The sequence below is a fragment of the Giraffa tippelskirchi genome, chromosome 8 (assembly GCF_054371585.1).
Source record: "Giraffa tippelskirchi isolate mGirTip1 chromosome 8, T2T-mGirTip1v1.2.pri, whole genome shotgun sequence".
NCBI classification, from domain to species: domain Eukaryota; kingdom Metazoa; phylum Chordata; class Mammalia; order Artiodactyla; family Giraffidae; genus Giraffa; species Giraffa tippelskirchi.
The window spans coordinates 95,060,653-95,085,620 of NC_137282.1; the positions used below are offsets into that span (position 1 = coordinate 95,060,653).

Genomic DNA, 24,968 nt, shown 5'->3' on the forward strand with positions numbered 1-24,968 from the left:
CCAAAAGGAGGCAACAACTACCCAGCCCCAATTAGTTATTACAAAATAATGTGATATCAGAGTATAACTTAGAAGTCAAATATCTAGTTTCTTTTTTTTTTTTGGTGAAATCTCTTGGTTTTTAAATGTTCACAGGCTGTTTCAGAATTATGTTTTTAGGTTCCTGTGCAAGCTAAATATAAAACATGTTAGATTTGGTCCACAGGCTTGTATTGAATAGTTTTCCTTTAACCTTGATAAAATTAAGCTTTCCTGCTTTGTAACTAAAGAAACCTAGGCACTATAAGGTTAATAATTTATGCAGGATTTAATTTAAACTATAACATCGATCTGCTTATTTAAATGCCAAAATTAATGTTATTGGAATTATTTCTTTGTGATGTTATATAGTATTCAATGATGAATTATTAAATTAAGATTGATATTAATTTAAAATTAATATAAATTTAACATTATTAAATAATTGATTTATTTCTCTTGGGTATCTGCAGCTAGATTTAGTCTTGGAAGAAAGAATATTTAGAGAGATAAAGATAACAATATCACATATCAAAGCACATTACTTTGCCCCTAGATTTGCCTCTCCTTCTGATCTATCTTGGAAAATAAAACCACTGCAGGCAAAAACTGAGGAGTCATCCTAGATTCCTCCTCTCCCTTCTCATTCTCTTTACACATCTTCATGATTGTTTTCTCCTATCTCTGTGCTGTTTTAACTGTTGCCACTAACTGAAGTGCATCCCTTTTATAAGTTTCTGCAACCCATCCTTTATTCTCTTGCTTTCAGAATTGTCTTTCCAAAGCACAAATCCTAGCATGTCATTCTTTGGTAAAAGTCTGTCAATGATTCTCTGTTGCTTTTAAAATAAATTCCATAATTGAATATATTCTTGCCCTTTTCTGTGTATCCCATCTGTTGCCACATCCCACACATGTTTCTTTCATTTAGCATGACCTTTCCGTCACTCCCCATTCCTACATGTTTTTCTTCAAGATCTTCTGAAACTTGCTTTGAGTTTCTTCAGATTTATTTTAGTCTCCTCAACTTTTTTTTTTTGCATAATTGCCTGTATAAATCTCGACTAAATTGCTGTCATGTGCTTATTATCTTTCTCATCTGCCTCTCCCACATTAAACTATAGAAGTAGTCTTATTTGTATTTTTTTTCTTTTGTTTTTGCTATTAGAAACTTAACTCTGTTTATCATTAGGAACCCATATTAAGCTGTTGACTTTTGCTTTTGATTAGTTTTTACTGTAAAGACTGATGGTTTGTGAGTTTTCTTTTAGAAATCTTAGGAAGTTTGCAAAAGGTGTGTCTGCTATGGATACATTCTAATTAAGATTTCTAATAAAGTTGCTTTTCATTGTCTATTTTTTAAAGTTATTTGTAAAAATAATTCAAATTTAATTGAGCTACAATTTAAAAGGTCCTTAAACCTTGGTAATAAATGCTAATGACTAATTTTTCTGGTATTCTTGAGAGTCAAGAAAAGATTATTTATTTCAATGAATATCTGTTTTGGTGTTTGCTAGGATGAGCTCTTTACATGAGACACCCATTTCACATTTACTGTTGATTTATTCATAAATATAAAGACCTGCCATTTCCTTAGTTAGATAAGTCTTAATTTAAAACTGTATCTTAAGGATGTGTGGGTATATATATGTGTTTTTATATTCTGATATTTGGAGTTTCTTTTCTTTTTTTTTTTTTGTGGTGGTACAGTGCTGATGAGCTCCTTCTAACTGAGATGATGTTTAATGGCCTTTTCAATGACCTATCTGCAGAACAAGCAACAGCACTACTGAGCTGCTTTGTGTTTCAAGAGAATGTGAGTTTGTGTTTTTAACACATCTTATTTATTAATTTGCATTTTTATAGTTTAATTTTAATATGGATTTTTAAACTATAAAAAGATTTCATATTTACATATTAATAGGTATATTATCAGAGAAGAATAAACTAGAATTTTATTTATAGACAATCATTAATCCGATTCTAAGTTATAAATTTGTTCTGTAACCCAATGCATTATTTGAAGGTCTAGCTTTAGTCAGACAGTCCTAGAAGGAAAAAGAAAATGTAAAATTAGGCAAACTAGTAAAAATGAAAAGAGAGTGAGATTGAATTAATATGCCTCTTCTCAGTTGTGGAGAGTAACTGTGAAGCAGCTGATTATTTCAATACTAGAGGCTGAAATCTTTGTTTTCATAGGCAAGATTTGAGGTAATGGCCATAAGATTCTCATCAATAATCTTTTCAAGTGAGTAGTTAGTTGACTTTCAACAACTTCTAAGAAATAAAAAAAATGAAGAGCTGGCTAGACCATGAGAACACTAATCATCCATTGTGCTCAGTCACATCTGATTTTTCACAACCCCGTGGACTGTAGCCCACCAAGCTACTCTGTCCATGGAATTTTCCAGGCAGGAATACTTGAGTGGGTTGCCGTTTCCTACTACAGGGGATCTTCTCGACCCCAGGGATCGAACCTGTGTCCCCTGCATTGGCAGGTGGAATCTTTACCACCACATCACCTGGGAAGCCCTTTACTTTAATTCAAAAGCCAGTATTTGTTTAAAACAGTAAAATACATGTTTCACATTTCAAATTCAAGATTTTATTCATTGTGTATAAAATTGATGAAGTAAGAGTAAGACAAGGACATTTGCCTTCTAAAAAGAATTCAGTGTTATGTAAATTTTTAGACCTTTTATCATATATACTTAGTTTAATTTTTAAAAAAGTAAATTGTATAAGACACTTGTTTTTGCAGTTCTGCCATTGATCTATTTATCCATTAACTATTTCCTTATTAATCAGATCAGTTACATGACTTCTTGAAATAGGTGTGGGCACTTTTTTTTTAAGCTCTCTGATTACGGATTAACATTACAACTATAATAGCCATGATAACAAGTAGGACAGTAATCGAAAAATGATTTATGCTCTCCTAAGATTGCCTGCTGTGTACTTATGAAATAATTTAATCTGCTTGTGAGGAATGCATTTCTTTTTGAAATACTATGTGTGGCTGTTTTCCTTAGGTTCAAAATCTTACTACATTAATTTCCGAGATAATTGTTAAGAATGTTTGTCAGATTTTCTCTGAACAGATCTAAGGTTTACAGATTGTTTGGGGGTTGATGATCTTCTGCCTATGGCAGACTTTGTCTTCTGGCTAATTTCTTATACTGTGTTGTGTTTTTTGTCTTTAATGTGGCAAAACAAAAATCCTGTCTTTTGAGAGGCCAAGTGTGTTACCTCTTCACTGGAGTTGGGCTTCACCAAACCATAGTCTTTAAGTCTTGGGGCAGGATGTCACTTTGTGTAGTGAAGATCTCCTCAGTGAAGCCGCACTGTGCTGCATGTAGTGTCATCGTTCTTACAGTGGGGCCTTCAACGTCAGAATGGATAGTTGTGTTGAGAGTAACATAGAATGTTGTTGATATTTTTAAAGTAACATGGAATGTTGTTGATACTTTTAAAAGTATTTTCTAGCCAGAGAAGGTTAATACAGTAAGATATAGATTATCAGTGCTGATAATTTCTATTTTAAAATGTGTTATTTCTAAAACTGTGCCCTTATTTTTTATATCATTAAATGTAATACAGGATTACACAGTCTTTATAATATAAATATCAAGTGTCTTTCAAATGCTTATTAATCACCCACTGTGTGCAGTGCAGAGACCTAGACCCAAGAGAGACAGCAGAATTTTTTGCTTTCATGATACTTCTGTGTATGCTAGTCAATGAAGATAAATCAAGAACAGACATATTATGTCAGAAGGATGAGGGATTTGGAGAAAAGTGAAGCAAAGGAGGCAAATAGAAATCATTGTGGGGGGCTGCGTTTACTATTTTAAATAAGGTGATTAGAAAAAGCCTCACTGATAGAGTAAAATTTGAATCAAGACCTAAAGGAGAGACAGGGGGCAAACTGCATGTACCTGATGGGAGCGTGTTGGTAAAACACAGACACTTATGTTATGTATATCATGACCAGTGCCTTCTACTTAAAGTGGCCAGGAGAGAGGAAGAGATCAGTAACTGGTGACCAGGGAGTGGATGCAGTATCAAAGACATTTACAGTCTTGTGTACTTTTCACTAAACTGAGATATTGAGTTCATTCTTGCCATTTTGCTTTCTCATTACTTATCATGATTTTTTTTGTTTTAACAGGAATAACACAGAACCTGGTTCATAATTTATTATATAATATGTACCTGATACAAATCAAAACCAAGTCCTATATAAATACTGATGCTTAAAGGCAGATCTGTTACAACTAGCCTGTAGTTTAGTTTTTTATTTAATTTACCTATAATTACTTTAAATCCTGTTTCACACATATATACATACATTTCTTGTAATAGTGTTTTGTATAGTAAGTCTACCTTTGTCAAAATTAATTTTTCCTTAATATTAGATTGGTGCAAAAGTAATTACAGTTTCGGACCCTGAGTTTTAAATCATTATAACTAGGCTCAAGTTCATCTTTATTAACTAAAATAGGAACCATTACAATTAACATTTTTGCCAATGAGAAATAAGTTTGTTTATTCCTGTAGAATAGAAATCGTGCTTTGGGATTTGATGAACTCATGGAAAGCACTTTCTGCATCTTGCTGGTTGTGGAAGCATTTTCCCTTCAAAAAGTTGTCAAGATGCTTGAAGAAGTGGTAGTGAATTGATGAGAGGTCAGGTGAATATGGCAGATGAGGCCAAACTTTGCAGCCCAATTCATTCAGCTTTTGAAGCGTTGGTTGTGCAACATGCGGTCAAGTGTTGTCATGGAGAATTGGGCCCTTTCTGTTGACCAATGCCTGCTGCAGGCATTGCAGTTTTGGGTGCATCTCATTGACTTGCTGAGCATATTTCCTAGATGTAATGGTTTCGCTGGGATTCAGAAAGCTGTCATGGATCACACGAGCAGCAGACCACCAAACAGTGACCGTGACCCTTTTTTTGGAACAAGTTTGGGTTTGGGACGTGCCTTAGAGTTTTTCTGCATCCAGCCAGTGAGCTAGTTGTCTCTGATCATAGTATAAAATCCACTTTTCATTGCACATCACAATCCAGTTGAGAAATGGTCTGTTGTTGTTGGGTAGAGTAAGAGAAGATGACACCTCAAAATGGCGAATATTTTGATTTTCGGTCAGCCCATGAGGTACCCACTTATTGAGCTTTTTCACCCTTTCAGTTTCCTTCAAATGCCAAATGAGCCTGGAATGGTCACTGTTGAGTTCTTGGGCAACTTCTTATGTAGATGGAAGAGGATCAGCTTCAGCGATCCTCTCAGGTGGTTGCAGTCAACTTCTGATGGTCAGTCACTGCTCGCCTCATCTTCAGGGCTCTCGTCGTCTTTGCAGAACTTCTTGAACCAGCACTGCACTGTATGTTCATTAGCAGTTCCTGGGTCAAACGCGTTGTTGATATTGCGAGTTGTCTCTACTGCTTTATCACTCCTTTTGAACTTGAATAAGAAATTTGCTTGAATTTGTTTTTTGTCTAACATTATTTCCATAGTCTAAAATACAAATAAAATAAACAGCAAGTAATAATTCATTAGCAAAAAGCTTTATAAAGCAAGAAATGAGCATTAAATGATGTATAACAAAACCACATTTGAATGTATTCCAATATCAAATAGCATAATTCAACAATGCAAAACTGAAATTGCTTTTATACCAACCTAATAATATCCTTATACTAATCACAAGTCTGTAGGTTTTGAGTGCCTTAGAGTGTTAAGAAACCAACACACAGAATTGAAGCAACTTGTCCAAGTTAATTTGATTAGTTAGTAATAGACCTGAAACTCTTAATTTTTCTGATTGAGAAATTGATGGACTTTTCGGTAATGGGAAGAGAACAAGAAGGACAGTGAAACTCATTTAAATTTTTGTCTTCAAACGAGCTTCCCCACTGGCTCAGATGGGTGAAGAATCTACCTGCGGTTCAGGAGACCTGGCTTCAGTCCCTGGGTTGGGAAGAGAATGGCAACCCACTCCAGTGTTCTTTCCTGGAGAATTCCATGGACAGAGTAGCCTTGTGGGCTACAGGGCTACAGTCCCTGGGTGCAAAGAGTTGGACATGACTAAGCAGCTAGCACTTTTCAAAGTGGTTAGAGAGTTAGAAATACCTGGGTAAGATTAAAATTGAAGGCATTACTTCCAATGTAATTTATCCAAGATTTTTAGTTTTCACAGGTTAAAAGTTGCCTACAAGTGAAACTGTTTAAAAAATCAAAGTATGATATAACAGTTTAAAGTGTTGATGTAACTAAACTACTATGCATGTTTACAATATTTGCTCTCCTTCAGTTCCATTTATGGTCACAAAAAATAGCTAATTTAGCACACTTTGCAAATTTAGGAGTGCAGTATTTTCCTCTGAAATATAAAAGATTGTGTAACTCAGGATGACAGGAGTGATAATTTTGCTTACATAATTAATCAGAAACTTTAAATGCTAATGATTGAGGTCTTATAATTTGAAATTAATGGATATCATGAAAGCTTTGTTTTGTTTGTAAAAGTAAATAGTATATAATGCATTTTAAACTTGGGTTTTGTATATAATCTTCCCTTTCTTTTATAGTCTAGTGAGATGCCCAAATTAACAGAGCAATTAGCAGGACCACTTCGTCAAATGCAGGTAAGAGTTTTTTGAGCTATGTATTTTATGAATAGTATATTGTCAAATAAACATTTGTCTAATCATAGTATTTTTCATTCCACAGAGATAGCTTCCTTCAAATTAAATGTATCATTTGATGTTAGTTTTGTCATTTAATACTATTTTGATAACATCATTTGTAATTTTTATTTTAAAAATGAAACCATCTCCCTCACCAAAATAATAAGTTATATAGAGTTGCTTTGAGTACAGATTTACCATTGCATAGTGTAGATAAACTGTATCAGCAGTTCAGTGCATGCACTGTTTTCCGTGATGTTAACAATGGCATCTTGATCGATAGAGTTAGTTCAATTTGTTTTACATTTTTCTATCCTAGTTTATAATAAATTTTAAAATCAGGTTTTAAGATTATCTCTGGATCCTCAAAGACAGCTTTTTGATACCAGGGACCAGTTTTATGGAAGACAAATTTTTCACTGTCAGGGTGGGGTGGGCAGATGGTTTGGGGATAATTTTACATTTAGTGTGCACTTTACTTCTGTTATTGTTAATCAGCTCCACCTCACATCACCAGGTATTAGATCCCAGAGTGTGGGGACCCTTGGTTCATAATAATGAATTGGTCTGTTTTATTAGTTTCTTAGGAAGAATTATTTTATCTACCTTTTCAACATTAAGCAAAAAGACAGGAAAAGATGGACTATAAGACATTGCAAGAGAGGAATGAAGAATGAGTCATAAAAATGGTCTCTTTAATGGAACATTTAGCACTTTTTCATGTTACTAAGAAGTTTAAACTCCAGAACCAGTGAAGTCTTCATAGGCCTGGGAGTTTTTGACCCTTTCAGTTACCAGGGGAAAAGAATGACTCTAACTTTTTATTGTCAGGAAAATAAAATCTTAAAATGTACCTTTTTTAAAGCATTGTTGGAGAAAAGCGTCATTTTGCCATAGGATTTTTGTTTCTCTAAGGCTGTTTTGTTATTGTTGTCTTTGTTTTGTAAAGAAACAGCTAGAGATTAGTTAAATGTCACTCTTGAATAGTTTTAATGAAGAGTTTTTGTTATTGTACAAAAGGTATTACTGGGTGCAAATCATGCTCTTGATTTGTTTTTTCTAATTAATGTAGTGAGAAAGCTTTGCTATTTGATTACTGAACAATGGGTCAGGCAGTGTGGCTACTTAGAAACAGAACATACAGATTGTAGGCATATTATTACCAAGGAAGAAAAAGGAAACTTGTAGAATACTGACTTTGGAAGCCTAAAGAGAAAGTGATATGGGAGATCATAAGTAAGAAATTTTAAGCATATCTTTTCTTTTCAAAGGAATGTGCTAAAAGAATTGCAAAAGTTTCAGCAGAAGCCAAATTGGAAATTGATGAGGAAACCTATCTAAGCTCATTTAAACCTCACTTAATGGATGTAGTATACACCTGGGCAACTGGAGCTACATTTGCCCATATCTGCAAAATGACAGATGTCTTTGAAGGTATGGTTAAGTTTTCTATATGTATACTTGTTTCTGATATTAGAAATATACTTAGGATGACATTGATTTACCAAAAAAGAGTAATATATTATTTTTAATTTTTGATAATAGAAGGAAATCTTCTGCCCATATAGGGGCTTCCCTGGTGGCTCAGTGGTAAAGACTCTGCCTGCAATGCAGGAGACCTCCTGCAATGCAAGAGATGCAGGTTCAATCCCTGGGCTGGGAAAATCCCCTGGAGAAGGAAATGGCAACTTTCTCCAGTATCCTTGCCTGGGAAATCCCATGGACAGAGGAGCCTGGCAGGCTGCATGCAGTCCATGGGGTCACAAAAGAGTCTGACACGGTTTAGTGACTAAACAGCAACAACCTAATGGCTTGCTATATAATTCCACCAAAAAATAGCAGAGCTGAAAATGCTGTCCATTGGATTTCTAAAATCAAATAGTTACTTAATTTAACTGAAGAAAAATTTTAAATGAAAAAGTAAAGGTAAAGGAAATATAAAAGGAGTAATTATGTGAATTATAAGAAGCAAATAATAGGCACAGTATCTAAAGAAAACCATATTTAGAAATGCTGTATTCATTGCAAAAAGATTGGCTTATGTAGATATATATAGTGGTTAATTCTGTATACATTGAACTTTCTTAAAAATGAAAATAAATGAACTTGGACTTCATAGTGATTATTGTAAGATACTTAAAATATTACTATTTCTTATCTATTTATTTTGAGAGAAATTATTTTTAATGTACCCTGAATTATATGCTATTCACCTGATATTATTGAAGACTAACTAATAGATTACTGAGTTTATGAATCAGTGATTTTTGTGATGCATAGATTAAACATCACAACAAAATCAGCTGTGAGCCTTTACTTCAGTGCATTGAATTTTATGGGTTTTAAGGTTTTAAATATGAAGATCCCCTGGAGAAGGGAAAAGCTACCCACTCCAGTATTCTGGCCTGGAGAATTCCATGGACTGGATAGTCCATGGGGTTGCCAAGAGTCGGACATGACTGAGTGACCTTCACTTTCATTTTTAAATTAATAGTGTGCTGTTTTAGTCCTTTCCCTAAAGTTTATTTCTAAACTTCCATTAAATGATGGTTAGTATTATGGTCCCAAAATCTTTTTATGAATACTATACTCTGTTATGAGGATGGTGATTATTTATTAGGTAAACAATGTGCCAGGCATTGTGCTATAATCAGCATTTTATATAATTTAAATCTAATCACCAAATGGCACATCTGAGTAGATACTATTTGCACTTTGCACAAGGAGACTGATTTATAAAAGGTAAATAATTTGGCAAAGGTCATGGAGGTGTACTACATGACGACAGTATGATTGAATTCTGGACTCTGTGCCTACAGGTCACATGGTAGTTGATTCAGTTCAGTTCAGTTGCTCAGTCGTGTCCGACTCTGCGACCCCATGAATCGCAGCACGCCAGGCCTCCCTGTCCATCACCAGCTCCCAGAGTTTACCCAAACTCATGTCCATGGAGTCAGTGATGCCATCCAACCATCTCATCCTCTGTCATCCCCTTCTCCTCCTGCCCTCAATCCTTCCCAGTATCAGGGTCTTTTCCAATGAGTCAACTCTTCGCATGAGATGGCCAAAGTATTGGAGTTTCAGCTTCAACATCAGTCCTTCCAATGAATACCCAGGGCTGATCTCCTTTAGGATATACTGGTTGAATCTCTTTGCAGTCCAAGGGACTCTCAAGAGTCTTCTCCAACACCACAGTTCAAAAGCATCAATTCTTTGGCGCTCAGCCTTCTTCACAGTCCAACTCTCACATCCATACATGACTACTGGAAAAACCATAGCCTTGACTAGACGGACCTTTGTTGGCAAAGTAATGTCTCTACTTTTTAATATGCTATCTAGGTTGATTATAACTTTCCTTCCAAGGAGTAAGTGTCTTTTAATTTCATGGCTGCAGTCACCATCTGCAGTGATATTACTTCATCTAAAAACCATAATACCTCATCTTTGAGTTTGGATCACCAAGAGAATCCTTAAATACTACCTAGAATTGTGCGATCTCCATCCACTGAAAATTCATGCTGCAGGAGTGGTAAGAGAGTCTGTCATAACTGATGGTGTGAGAAGAGAGACGCGTGACATCCTCACCTCACTTAACACACAGAAACCCAGGGGTTTCTGTGTGTTATGTTGCATGACTGCTTGTGTGTTTCAGAGATACAAAGACAATCAAGTACAGCATCACCACTCTTCAGTATAACTTCTTTTTGGAAGATAAGAATGAAACCATGACTGTTCTGTGCCTAGATTCTAAGACTTATTAATATGCTAGCTCATATTTGTATATCTGCTTCTCTGAGACAGTAGACACAGTGGCATAAAACAGTAGTGATACATTGTTTGGTTAATTTGTTTAAGAGAAATGAAGGAACAATAGACCTAGAAATAGAGGAAGCCTTATAAAATTATCTTTGTAGATTATTTTTCTGTTCTTTGTACTTAAATGGAAAAGTTATCACAGTATGGAAGATGAATTGTAAAGTGTTAAAATTGAAGGTAGTTTGTATTTCTGCCACTTATGAGTTGATGTTTTCCCCCACATATGAGCAATTCCTGAAATCAATATTTTTGCCTCCTTTCAATTCCTTGGGGCTGTTTTGATGTCACAGTTTGCTTGTGAAATCTAAGTTTGAAAATTAAGGGATTCATAATTATAACTTGAAGTTGGGTCTAATATCAACACAGTTTTCACGGTACCATTATGTCAGCTCTTTTCTAAAGAGCCTTTTCTTTCTAAAATTGGAATAGACTATATATTAGCTCATAAGAGTAAAATATGTAATTAAACAGCAAAAAAATAATACTGAGAACCTTAGGATATTAGGATATTATTTCCTTTTTCTGGCATACTGTGTCTCTTTGCCACAACCTTTTTTTTTTTTTTTTAACTGTGGTGGTGTTTACTTGATCCATTTCAGAATAGCCATTCTCTCCTCATCTTGTTACGGTGCATGCTTGATACAATTGGAAAAGTACTATAATCACAGCTCTACCCACAGTATAGTGTGTCTTTACTTTTATAGGCAGAAAATGACTACATTGGAACTTTTTAGTGTGCTGTGGTCAAGTGTCCAATCATGTCATGTCATGAGCCTCAGAAGTAGTTTTAAGAATTTTTCAAACATTAGCTGGAGTTAGTTAACACTGAATGGTGGGTACTATTTATTTGTCTATACAAAAACAGTATGGTGCTCTTCCCTGTGCAGGATGGATTTGCTTTCCTTTAAGCACATGCCATTAGGAAAGCTTCTGTGACAAATTATCATTTGAAACTGTTTACTGTAGTACTTATGTCTGTCATGGGTTTTTAAAGCAAATGCTGTTTTTTACATTCCCACTCTCTGCCCCACCACAAGTTCTTTTCAGATGCCTTTCAACTAGCATAGCTTTACCCTTCCCTAGGAGAGGATACATCAGTGTCATAAGGGATTTTCCAGCTGGTTTGTTTTTTTACATGCTTTTGCTAATAGAGTAGCATTTTATTAGTATGTATCTTTTCTCTGTTTAACTTTTGGCACAATTTTAGTACTAAATGACTTAAGAATTAGCACCTGATTCTTACTCTTTTGATAAATAATTAACTGAGACCCAAGTGGGACCAGGAATTGCGCTGCATGCAGTGCAAGAAATAGTCTCTGCCCTCCCAGAATGTTTTCAGCCTGAGCTGGGATCTAATATGGTAAATGATTGCAGGAAAGTGTATTTATGATTCTTATCTCAGGCCTCAGTAACCACTTAGATAGGAGGTATTATTTCAGATTCAGGGCATGAACTGTGAGGAACCACTTTTGGGAATGCCAGAAAGTTGGAGGTAGAAATAAACACCTCTCCAGGTAAAGAAATGTGTTGATTTCTTCTGTCTTCAGCATGAGCCTGATGTTTGTAAAACTACCCTTAAGCTTGTGTGCTCAAATGTCCTTCAATAGGGTGGATAGTTAAATTTTGTTTTATTCATACAATGGAACAGTATTCGGCTAGGAAAAGGAGTGAAGGACTGATTCGTGCTAGTATATGAGCTTGAAACACTTCAAGGTTCTAAGTGAAAGAAGCCAGACACAGAAGCCACCTACTATATAATTTCATTTATGTGAAATGTCCAGAATAAGCAAATCTAGAGAGACAGAAGTAGATTTGTGGTTACCATGGACTGGCAGTGGGTGTGACTCCTTAATGGACTTGGGTTTCTTTTGGGTTGATAAAAGATTCTAAAATTAGATAGTGATTATGGTTGTACAGCTCTGAATATACTAAAAACCACTGAATTTGTGCACTTAATTAAAAGGATGAATTTGTGTTTGTATTGACTCTACCGGATCTTAGCTGTGGACACGCAGGGGTCTTTGTTGAGTCAGGTGGGATCTTTCACTGCAGCACATGAATTCTGAGTTGTGGCACTGGGGCTCTGTAGTTGTGGCCCTGGGACTCGGTAGTCGTGATGCTGGGGCTCAGTAGTTGTGGCAGTGGGGCTTTGTTGTAGCACTGGGGCTCAGTAGTTGCAGCTCATGAACTTAGTTGCTCTGCAGCATATGTGATCTTAGCTCCCCCACCAGGGATTGAACCGTGTCCCTCAACTCCTAGGGAAGTCCCCAAAGGGTGAATTTTATGCCATGTGAATTACTACCTAAGTGTGCATTCTTCCAGAACGGTGATATAAACCTAAGTATAAAAAAGGGGTAGTGACGCTGGGGTACATGCTTTAAAGTGGTAGATTTTATGTGTATTTTACCACAGTTTTCATTACTATTAAGGATTCAGTTTTACTTTCCACTCTGGCAAAACCAGAAAAAAAGGTTCGTAAGAAACCATTTGGTTGTTAGTGTATGTTTTTGTTTCTGGTCAGTTTCAGATAGCCTGGGAGGAAGGGTCATGGCTTTTTATTTCTTGTCTTACACTTAATCTAGGTGGTCCTAATTGATGAGGCAGAATGATTTCTAAAGCTGGGAGTAAGGAGAAGCCTTGGATTACAGAGAACTGTAGTAGGTAGAAAGTGTGCTGGGAAATTCACTTCTTCCCAGTAGTCTTCATGAGTCCCCATCAGGAATAAATAGCCTTTATTCTGCAGGCAGCTGTGAACGGTGTTTGTACACACAAGGTGATTTTTTGACAAGACTGAGGCCAACTGCCACAGCCACTGTATGTGCAACCTCCTGGCCTCATTTCTTAATTGTTCTCGTGTCATCTGAAACTGTCAGAACTCAGTTTTCCAGAAATTGAGTTGGTGTGAGCTACGTCTGGCAGCTCAAATTTGTGTTTAGTTTCTTTAGTTTATACCTTAATCTTAGCAATTTACTTCATATGTTTGGCCTCTGATAGCTTTTGCAGATTCTGGCTATTAACATGCTGCTGCTGCTGCTGCTAAGTCGCTTCAGTTGTGTCTGACTCTGTGTGACCCTGCAGACAGCAGCCCACCAGGCTTCTCTGTCCCCAGGATTCTCCAGGCAAGAATACTGGAGTGGGTTGCCATTTCCTTCTCCAATGCATGAAAGTGAAAAGTGAAAGTGAAGTCGCTCAGTCGTGTTCGACTCTTCGCGACCCCATGGACTGTAGCCTACCAGGCTCCTCCATCCATGGGATTTTCCAGGCAAGAGTACTAGAGTGGGGTGCCATTTCCTTCTCCACTATTAACATGAGTTTCTCAATTTGTAGAAATACCTAAACAAGACCCAAGTTATCTGTGTTTCCCAGGACACATTTGAATTCAGTCAAAAAAATATTTGTGAGCACAGGCACCTGACTCTGATGCCCTGCACATCAAAAATTTTATAAAGGATTTCATTTCAGTTCTAAATGACCTGTGAAATCCATTCTGTTCCTTTTTGAAGTGCTATATATTTACATTTTTAACCATTACCTAATTTAATTTTCTTCAAATAGAAGTGTTTGCAAAATACACATTTAGTATATAATTGCATGGGTAATTGGATGTTCATTATGTTCTCTGTTCCAGCCCCCACTCTCTTTAGACACCCGAATGTTATTGCGATTGGATTTCTTCTTTCAATGCAAAGCAGTACTAGAGCTAAGCATTCTTTGCACTGAGAACAGAAATAAAAAATATAGCCAGCATTTATTGAGTTCCTATTGTATTACTGCCACTTATTAAGCACCCTGCCTACATTATTTCATTCATTTCTCATAATAACCCCCTTTAGGTTTAAGAATTATCTCCACTTTATAGATGAGTAAACTTGAAGTTTTTCACAGGTTAATAGAGAAGATTTGGGAGGAAAAGAATGAATTCACTTTGTGAAACTGTTGAGTTTGAGGTGTCTGTAATATGTGTGTGTGATCAACTTTTTGTTGATCCAGTAATAGTATCTAGGTAGAATTAATAGCATTGTTTTGTTTTTGTAATGCTATTTTTATAATTGTGGCCTAGAAGTGAGTAACTTTCACTTATTTAAGTAAAAAATGTTACAGCAAAAATGAGTGATATGCTAATGGTTGAACTTAATGAAATAATATCTTTAAAGCTAAAACTTAGGGTCCACAAATCATTATCCTGGTACAGAAATATCACACGTGGACCATCCAGAACCTTATGTTTGAATCAGGGCTGAAACAGACTCACCAGGGCTCCTATTGGCATTTGAATGAATGGTAGTAGATTTGGGGGCAGTAGAGGAGCACTGTTCCTCCTGGGCTGCAGGGGGTCAGGGATAGGCTCCTCACCTGCCCACAGGACTGCAGCCCTTGTTATTGTGTTGCTTGTGCCTGCACAGGGGTGCCAGTGAAGAGCAGTAGGAGCTGAAACATGCATCCAGGGGAAGAGATTAAAGTAGTTGCTGTCCATTTATCAAGTCATGAATTTACCAGTGGGTCTAGGGGATGCTGCCTTCTGACCCTACAATGGCTAGTGGCCAACCTGGCAGCTTCCTATTCCTAGGGAATAGGCTAATACTCTTACCTGTATTTATAAAGTGGTTGAAGGTCTGAGATTCTTCTTCCAGGAACTCTTAGCCTCACAGTTTAAAAGGGAAGCCATTGCTCTAAAGGGTGAACCTGAAAGTCATTAACCCCTCTAAGGTTTCTCATTTGTAAAATGGCAGTAGGATGTTGGAAGTAGCCAATGACATAGTCTCCTCCTGCTTGGGAACATCTTTTGTGAAATCTTTTTTTTTTTTTCTGTTAAAGGTTACTAGTAAAAGCAGCAGCAAGTCTTTTGTTTTTCATTTGTTCTGTTAATTTTCAAAATCTTAATATAGCTTATTGGTGTCAGAATCGGTTGTCTCAGTAACAGGAAGTAAATGCCCAGGTAGGTATCATATAGCTGCTTCCTCATTCTCTTGGAGACCTGTGAAGGGGACACACCTACTGCTTAGAACTTCCCTTCTGAGCCATGGTTCCCTTTCTAGTCATGGAAAGAGAACTAGGATGCAACTGAGATTCTTGTGTTTCCATCTGCCATTATATGCACCTCAATATGGATCAGTCTAATAATTCATTCTCTATTCCAGAGTTCTGCTGGAGAAAAATTGTATCGTTTGGTGTCTTCAGAAGCCATAGTCTGTAACCTCAGAATCACATTAAACTTTCCTAGTAATCACAGAAGTAGCAGCAGCAGAGGAAGAGGCGATTGTTGTGTACCAGCTCGGTACCTGATGCTTGGGACATTCTGCCTCCTTTAGTTTGTAGTGTTTCCCTAGCTTGCTGATAGTCCCTCAGGCAGTAGATGGCACAGCTGAACGTAATCCCTAGTCTTCCCACTTCCAGAGACTTTTGTCTCTGCTCTGAGACTTGTCTTACAGGCAATTCCAGATCCTCATTGCTCTCCTTGCACCCCCCCACCTCAGCTTGTCCCGGCTTTCTAGAGGATCACGTCTGCTTCAGAGGAGAGGCAGCTGCCAGTGGGCCTGTCTTCTTAAGCTAGAAACTCATGTGCGTATATCTTGTCCCTTAGTCTCTCCTCTTCAGAGGAAATCGCTCTCGATTCCAGGGCCTTCTTCCACTCTTCTGCACCCTCTTCAGTTTTGAATCGCATCCTTTCTGCTGCCACTTTAAAAGTTTGTATTTCTCATCCACATCTTCTCCAGCTACCAACATAACATACCATGTTTAAGAGCAAGAGCTTTATGAGTTAAATCTCCATTCTCTCCCTTGGGCACATTGGACCATAATGTGGAGGGCATTAAAAGGTAAAAAGAGCCCTGAACACAGTACAATCAGTGTTTTACAACATACATGTTATTAAATTATTCCAGTGTTACAAGGAGTTAAATAAGAACCTGAGGTGTGAGGTCACAGCTTGCATACCCGAGAGAACTGATACTCCTTTTGTATTTCAGGCATTAAAACTAAAATCCAAGAGTTTTCAACTTAGACAGGTAGCACTTAGAGAAAGAATCCTGAGGCTCCTCCTCATGCAAGCCTGACAGAAATGAAAGTGTGTTTACAACTTCACCTTTGATGCAAACACTTGTCTCAGACAGGGAGTCAAATCCCAATGGGAAGGGACTGATCGCCTCTTCTATGCTTCACTGAGGATACACTGTGTGAAGAAAGTATTGCTGAAAGAGCCTGTTTATGGTCCAGAAGAATGATCGATTGCACCTTTACAATGAAAATCTGATTCTGTTATCCCCTTCCTTAAACATTCCCTGTTGCATTCTCTTCACAGGATGGTAGAGAGGCCGTAGTAGGCCACACCCAGGGCCTGCTGCAGTCTGTTAGGCATTTCTGCATTGCCTCAGTGGTCTTGCCTTGTCACTGCCTGACAGTGACCGTATGCATAAAGGACCCAAATTATATGTCACCTTTGCTGCCCTTCACCCATGTTGTTCTGTCCTCTGTTCCCAGGGCATTTTGTGTATTTCTGTAAGAGCAAGTGTCAACACATTATAATAAATCCATGACTCTTTCTACCATTAGTCAAAGATGGGAATTAAACTTTTCATCTTTGTAGCTTTCCTGGTGCCTAGCAGTCACTAGTCAAGTTTACTACTGATTTAATGCAGTAGAAGTTCCTCAGAGGACTATCGGTTAATCATCCCATGTTCGCCTTCCTTGTGTCTTAACAAAAGTTCTGCCTTTCCTGATTATTTACACATTACAAGTGATTTGTTTCCTTTTCTGTCCAGGCAGCATAATTCGTTGTATGAGGCGCCTGGAAGAACTACTTCGACAAATGTGTCAAGCAGCAAAAGCCATTGGAAACACTGAGCTGGAAAATAAATTTGCAGAAGGTCAGTATCCAACCCATAAGGTTTTTCTAGTAATTTTGGTAAATCCTGTTGAGATTTGACCTCTTGACCACAACCTAGGAGAACATTTTCAGATATTCTTCACTGGATTGCCATGACAGGCCACCTAGTAGCATTCAAAGAAAATGTCAGTGTGTGTTGGAAACAGTTTGTAAATGAATATAGATAAAAATCTCAAAATATTTATTGTGCACTTATTGTGTGCCAGGCATTGGTTTAAGCACCAGGGAATACAGCAGTGAACAAAAAGACACAAACCCCTGCCTTCATGGCGCTCACATTCTAGTGCAGGGAGGTGGACAGTAAACAAGTCAACAATTAAAATACATCAGGTAGTGATACAAACAAAGGAAGAGACAATAGAGAATTGAAAGATGGATATGATGGCCTATAGTCCCTCCATATATGCTTGATGTCCTTGAGCAACAGGCCAGTGTGGCTGGAGCACAGTGAACAGGGAGGCGAACAGTAGGGGTTGGAAGAAGAATGGTCCTGTAGGCCCCAGCACTCAGCTTTTTCCTCTGAAGTGATTGGAGGTTTTGAGCACAGGAGTGGTGTGCTCTGGCATGGGTTTCACAAGGCAGTTCTTGCTGGTGCACTGTAGGCAAGCCTGTAGATTAGCTCGGTGGAAGCAGGAAGACCAACTCAGGAAAGGCTGGCTAGATCATGGTGGTAGTGATGGGGGGAGGCACACATGCTTGCAGATAATTTCATGCCATCTGTATGTTGGCCAAGAAAATGGACTTAAAACACCAAAAAATAGCAGACACAGTGCTGCTCTGAGTTGGTTGCCCACAGTGAAACCTACTGATTTTGCTATCTACTTAGTGTTCTAAGACGTTTGCAGAAACTGGCTTACATTTTCAACATTGTTAAATAGAGCAGACCTATTTAATCACTGTGGGTTTAAGTCTACACATTTTTGAAAAGTTTGTCCTGCCTGAGCCCAGAAAGAATTTCACATGGTAACTGAAATATAGTGCCTTCCACAGGCTGAAAATTCATGCTTTTGGTTAACTAACTTCTTTTGACAGATTATTCCTTCCAAGTCTTTTAAAATAATTTTGGACACCCCTAGCCCCCCCCCACACGAGGTACTTTAGAGTCAGGATTCGAAAGGACAGGGGTCTGGTTTTGAAGTTTCTCATTTCGCAGAGATGGCTATGAACTCCTCTAGGTGCTTTTCAGACCAGCAAGGGTTTTGTATTTTCCAAACTGCCCTCTCACCAATTTAATGAGAATTGTTAAAAACCCCAGTGGATGGGCATTACATTCTTTGTGGTCTTGAAAATTTAAATCATATTTTCTTTTCTCTTAGGAATCACCAAAATCAAGAGAGATATTGTGTTTGCCGCCAGCCTCTACTTATAAACAGTCAGCTAAGGAATGTGGAATTGTAAATTGTTCTCCACCTGTCTGATTACAATCAACTACAAATGCCTATAAGTATTGATTTGGTTTTCCCATCTCAAGACAGTTGTCCCGAAACATTTTAATATGTATTATATTTAAATCAAGCATCATTCTAAGAAAGCATATTACATACACATTTGTACATAAGCATTACATTTTTTAATAAAAAATGTACAGGTGGGGCATTGTTTTAGTGAAAGGCCGTTGAAATTTTTTTAATGAACTTAGAGCTATTAGATAATTATTGTGTTAAATGTAACTATATACACACAGGTAAAGTAGGCATCCAAGAGGTATAGTAGCAGCAGTCCCTTAAAGGCGTGTACACCGGGAAGAAAGACGCCTCCTCTTGCCTTCTAGTTGTAATCATATTTCTTTAGGAAGCAGGTTGGCTTCGTCTGGGCACTCTGCCACCTTCAAGGCTGGTGACTGTTCCGATAGTGATTCCCCGTCGTCGGTGTTTCGTGCAGAGTTGTATGAGAATCTTCCTCTTTTCTTTCTTTGAAAGGAGAATTTCTCTTTTTGAAGAAATCTGATACATATACAGCCTATGTAGAACAGGTAACATTTAGAATGGGGCAGAGTAGTAAATGATACAATTTTAAATAAGTTGAAAAACCATATAATAAAATTGCAATAAGCAGTGTGCAAAAAGTAAAAGGATATACATTACAGGGTACAAGTTAAGGGTACCAATAAATTAGTGGCTGGGCTTCCCCAGTGGCTCAGTGGTAAAGAATCTGCCTGCAATGCAAGAGATGCAGGTCCAATCTCTGGGTCGGGAAGGGCCCCTGAAGAAGGCAGTAGCTACTCACTCCAGTATTCTTGCCTGGGAAATCCTATGGCCAAGAGGAGCCTGACAGGCTAGAGTCCATGGGGTCACAAAGAGGCGGACATGACTCAGTGACTAAACAGCAACAACAAATTAGTGGCTAACAGGAATTTTTGTTAAAGACATTCTGAGAGTTGCTTTGTTATGTCTTGGGCAAAAAGCTTCACTCTGCCAGCCAGCCCTTAATGAAAAAAAAGCATCGTTCTTCATGTAAGTTATTTTCAATTTATACCAAAAAGAAAACTTTATACCCAAGGCTTTTTACAATTAAAAAAAAAAAAAAACAGTAAATTTTTTTAATAACTCCTGCAGAAAGTAAATAAGCTAGGTTATTTGACTTTTAATAACATTGGGGTCCTTACCCAGTAGCAATTATTGAGCCACATTCTCTGCCTTAACATAGTTTTCTCATTGGAACATTTTTTCTACTTATTTATCCAAATGTTTATCAATTTCAAGATGTAGGCTGCTGCCATGTATACTTACAACTAATACTGCAACCAGAGCTCCTTGAATGAGTCCAGTCAACACATCACTCCAGTGGTGTTTGTAATCAGAAACTCGAGAAAGGCCCACATAAATGGATGCAGCAACAAGTCCAAATTGCAGTGTAGGGCGTAAAAGTCTTGCCCAGTCTCCCTTCATTCTGGCTTGAAGATAAAGCTAATAGAAAAGGGAAAAAAAAAGAGTTTACTATACCAACTGAAGACTATATTTTATATTAAATATCACATTTCTAAAGGATTGATGTTTAAAATGATAGCATTAAGTATTAATAATCATTAATCAGTGTTATTATATATGGAAGAGGGCTTTAGGCAAGCATTCTTGTACTCATGAATACCTAAAAATTAATCCCAAAATAAAACGAAAATACAAATTGCCCTAATAACAGTTTACAAGAATTTATTACCTATCTAATTAGACCACTCTCCAAATTATAAATAAGGTAAGCGTTTCTGTGTTTATAAATTAGGATTCAAGGGCTGCTCCTTCCCTTCCATTTTGAGTTACAGTGGTCATTAGTTCAGAGTCTGGGGATCAACTGCTAGTGCTCTGAGCACAGGCTGCCCTTACCCTGGGCCAGGCTACTGTATTTTCTGCCCAGCCTATTTAGGAACTAAGTTTGCTTAATTCACCCAAACAATTTACTTGAGAGTTCCTCTAGTCTCAAATTATTTAACATGAGTGACTGAGACTAAATAAATCTGTATTTATAAGTAAATACAATAATCTGCCTAAGTAAATAATACAGTCTGTAGTTTAGTCCTGATCCAGTAAGAGTATTCTTTCAATAGCACCTGTACCCTTTAAAGGTCTATGATTTTTCCATACACTAATCAGACCTGATAATTTCCCCTTTGCTGTGTCAGCCCGCCCTTGGCTTTGGTGCATCCCCAAAGACTGAAATAAAGAAGAAATCTGGAATAGTTTCCTATGAACACCTTTCAGCAAATATGGTCTTTTTTCCCCCCTAACTTCTATCTAATAATATAATTCTTAATATTCATTTTAAAAACTCTGTTCAGTAATTTATGGCTCATACACTTACTTAAATGCAGTCTGCAGAACAAAATTTACGTGGCTATGCCCACTGACCCTGCCTATTTAAAGTAGATAGACAAGTCCATTCCTAGTTCTCTGGGCACTGCTGTGCGTGTTCAGTTGTTAGCACCTGGCAAAGACCCAGAGGTTGTCTAATTTTATCAAGTACTTTATAGTATAAACATCTAATCCTAAAAGAGCATACCAGTTGTTTAACTGAGTTGAACTCATTAACAGGCTGAAGTGCTACTGGCTTTCTGCAGAGCTCCTCTCCCCTTTTTTGTTTGCTGCTGTTGAAGCTATAAACAAGTACAGAGTAAGAGGCTTGTCTCAAGATTATGGAGGTGGTAAGATATTTGGTTTTGGTTGGGGCAAAGTTACTTAGCATGTGCTAGCTGAAGCCAGTTAGGTACCGCAGTCGTGGCAGATAAGATTCACCTCATTAGTTCTAACTGGAAATTTTTTGTTCATTTTAAGGAAAACAGTTCTTTAACTAGGGGCCAAGTTTTGTATGTTATCCAAAAGTTTAGTTGTCTCTCTTCTAGTTACTGTTAAGCTATCTTTTCAGATGATGGTTAAAGGCATCGGTTATTTAGACTATAAAAACATATAGTTAGGAATTACAAATACTTGACATGAATGCAGACATATTAGGGAGAACTGCACCCATCCCTGCTAGGAACACAGTAGAAAACAACTCTCGAATGGCCTTAGGGATTTATTTTATACTTCCAACATAAAGGAAACTCAGGACTTTCAAGGTTCTTCCTCAATTAGGATTCTAAAATCCCTCTGTTTCTTCCAAAGAACTCTGACTTTGACTTTAGGTAGCCCACACACATATGTTAAGTATTATTATTTTGTCCCAGTCTCTTCCTCAGTATCCCTGTGAAAATAACATTCGCTTGTGGATCAATAACCAAACACACTGCAGTATACTCTAGGTGAAATCTTTCCCCTCTAAGTACCTAATTAAATAGAGTCTGTGTTCGTCTCTTCTGGGGACTAATGGCCATGGCTTGAGTAAAGGCTCTAGTTACAGAACAGTTCTCAGCTCTGAGTGAGACTGGCTAATTGAGTGGGCTTCCTATATGCCTGTTTTGTATCTGTGGGTCCAGGGCACTTGATGTAGCAAAAGGCGGGCACCACCTCTAGCCCTGCTCTTCCCTGTGAGGACTTTGGTTTCAGTAGACCCCCAAGAGGTAAACACATTGAGTTTGCTGAACCTTGGGTCACCTGAGTTGCATGGTTGACATGCCCTGAACTCTAGACCTTGACAACTGACCTCCCGTGTTGTCAGCCGAAAATCTATCCTACATAAGCAGGTCCAAGAAAGTGTACAATGCTGACTTTCTGGGGGCTCCACTTCCTAAGCCTTTCTCAGGTTCCACAGTGCAGATCTTTTAAGCTCCCACCCTCTTGAGGCACTAGAGATTCAGCTTCCTCCTACCACTCATATAACTGCTTTCCAAAATCTTTACCTCTTGCTTATTGTCTCCTTTTCCATTCTTTGACTTTGTGGATTTATATATTTTTTTCTATTCTACTCCTTGTCCTTTGACAGGGGATAGGAAAGCATATATGTTCCTTTAAAAACAAGTCTCTATTCCTCCATCTTTCTCTGTATCAGAGAAACTGAATATCTGATATATCTCAGCACTGCTGTATTAGAACTAGCTATGGGGACTGCTCATGCTTTAATGCCAGAGTTGAGAATAAAAAGGCTTTGTAACCGTTGTTGCCTTTGCAACCTCCACTCTTCCCCTTCTCCCTACACATTAATATGTTAATCGCGTATGTACTACAAGAAGGAAAGCATTCAATTGCTTATATCTTAAGATTTAGAACTTCCGGAACTCTATATCCAGTGCTGTGTATGGTACCAGACTGGCTGGCTCAGTGGTAGCATCTACAATTTTCAAATTACCCCACTGGGGGAAACTACCAATCCACAGACAAAACTGAAGGGCACCACATAACCCTGCCTTACTTTACGAGAGGGCACAGAGTATGACCTGTGACTGACTTGGCCCAGAAATCTGCTGGGCTGCATTTGTTCTGGGATTTATTTATGAAGGAACTGTTTATTTTTCACAAGTTGTAGAAATGGTACCTAACAGATACATGATAGGCTACTGGCAAACAAAAGCTATGGTTAGACAGGAACGAGCCATTTAATAGAAAATGGAGAAGAGTGGCAGCTACACTGTAAAATACCAGGTGGCCAGTGAGACAAGTGGAAATTCAACTTTCTGGTGAAGTAGAAAGGTCACAACTAGAAATAAAAGACAAGGTTCTGGCAGGACAAAAGCAACCTGCAGCACTTCACTAAGGTGCTCCCCAGAAGCAAAGGCTTCATACTGTGATACTACAGACTCAGGAAGCCCAGGGCAGGACAGCAGAGGAACAAAGGGTGAAAACATGCAGCTACCAGTTTTGTAAGCAGGGCAATCCACAGAACTCCAGACAGCAATGGAAGACTTGTTGACATAAAAAGGCAGGTTGAAAACAGGGACTACCTGGAGAAGGAAATGGTATCCACTCCACTTTTGCCTGGAAAATCCCATGGAGAGGAGCCTGGAGGGCTACAGTCCATGGTCATGAAGAGTTGGAAATAACTTAGTGGCTAAACAGCAACAGCAAAACCTTGTTTTCTTTGGAATCCTAACTCTGTAATAATCAGAATTAAACCTGCTGTCATGGTTTCTGTGGCAGGTTGATACCCTACTACTGCTGTCATCAGTGGTATTTCTGATGCTGTTTTTCTTAAATGACATGTTGAAACAAATAGGAGTCAAGGTTCCCTGGTGAAATGCCTTTGGGTCAAGATTTGGTCAGATCTTTGTTCTGGGCTCCAGGTGACTTCCCTGATGGCTCGGTTGGCAAAGAATCCGCCTGCAATGCAGGAGACGCAAGAGATGCAGGTTTGATCCCTGGGTTGGGAAGATCCCCTGGAGAAGGAAATGGCAACCCAGTATTTTTGCCTGGGAAATCTCGTGGGCAGAGGAGCCTGGCAGACTACAGTCCGTGGAGTTGGAAGGGTTGTCACACACGATTTGGCAAGCACCACCAGGTGGCTAAGGAATGTAGGCAGGTCCCTGCCCACAACCGGTCAGCAGTTCCACTGTGTGAGCTGGTTAAAACCATCTGGGGGACTTCCCTGGCGGTCCAGTGGCTAAGACTGAGTCGAATCAAGAGCTCAGAGCCAATCTGGTACAACCACTGTGTGTGCAGAGCCTAGTTCCAGTCAGCAGAAACGAGTCTGAAGAGACCTTATGGACTTGACCAATATCCTCCATTAAAGGAGCTATAGTTATACAATCTCATTTTTAAAATTCAGTTAAATTGTTGAGTAAGGTACCAGTTTGTTTCTGCCTTTCCTCAACTGACTCGGTAACACGTAACTACAAAATGCTATTGCCTCATAAAGTCTCTTAATACAGGCATACCTGCATTAAGGCATACCTGCAAATGTTGGGGCTTTGGTTTCAGACCACTGCAATAAAGTGAATATCACAGTAAAGCAAGTCACATGAATTTTCTGGTTTCCCAGTGTATATACAAGTTATGTTTACACTATGCTGTACAGTCCATTAAATGTGCAGTGGCATTTTGTCTAAAAAAAAAGTATATACCTTAATTTAAAAATAGATTATTACTAAAAAGTACTAACAATCATCTGAGCCTTCAAGTAAGTTGCAATCTTTTTGCAGCACTAATATGAAAGACCAAAAATGACCATAACAAATAGGACAATAATAATGAAAAAGTC

The 24,968-nt window shown here is 38.0% G+C and overlaps 2 protein-coding genes across 6 annotated transcripts in view; one reads left to right on the forward strand and one right to left on the reverse strand.

The window, feature by feature from the left end:
- The window catches only part of MTREX (Mtr4 exosome RNA helicase), a 95,590-nt gene extending 76,572 nt beyond the window's left edge, over window positions 1-19,018 (forward strand). The window contains exons 23-27 of one of the 3 annotated variants that reach the window (XM_081517786.1): window positions 1,729-1,834; window positions 6,611-6,667; window positions 7,981-8,164; window positions 17,260-17,392; window positions 18,725-19,018. In XM_081517786.1, the coding sequence (XP_081373912.1) occupies window positions 1,729-1,834; window positions 6,611-6,667; window positions 7,981-8,164; window positions 17,260-17,392; window positions 18,725-18,806 (562 nt within the window). In that variant the 3' untranslated portion in view covers window positions 18,807-19,018. The remainder of the gene's footprint in view (window positions 1-1,728; window positions 1,835-6,610; window positions 6,668-7,980; window positions 8,165-17,259; window positions 17,393-18,724) is intronic. The other 2 variants (XM_081517787.1, XM_081517788.1) reach the window with 2 other exon arrangements.
- Window positions 17,569-24,968, reverse strand: part of PLPP1 (phospholipid phosphatase 1) — a 103,930-nt gene continuing 96,530 nt past the window's right edge. For all 3 annotated transcript variants that reach the window (XM_081517795.1, XM_081517794.1, XM_081517793.1), the window contains exons 5-6: window positions 20,138-20,314; window positions 17,569-19,367 (exon numbers count right to left, since the gene is read on the reverse strand). In XM_081517795.1, the coding sequence (XP_081373921.1) occupies window positions 19,236-19,367; window positions 20,138-20,314 (309 nt within the window). In that variant the 3' untranslated portion in view covers window positions 17,569-19,235. The remainder of the gene's footprint in view (window positions 19,368-20,137; window positions 20,315-24,968) is intronic.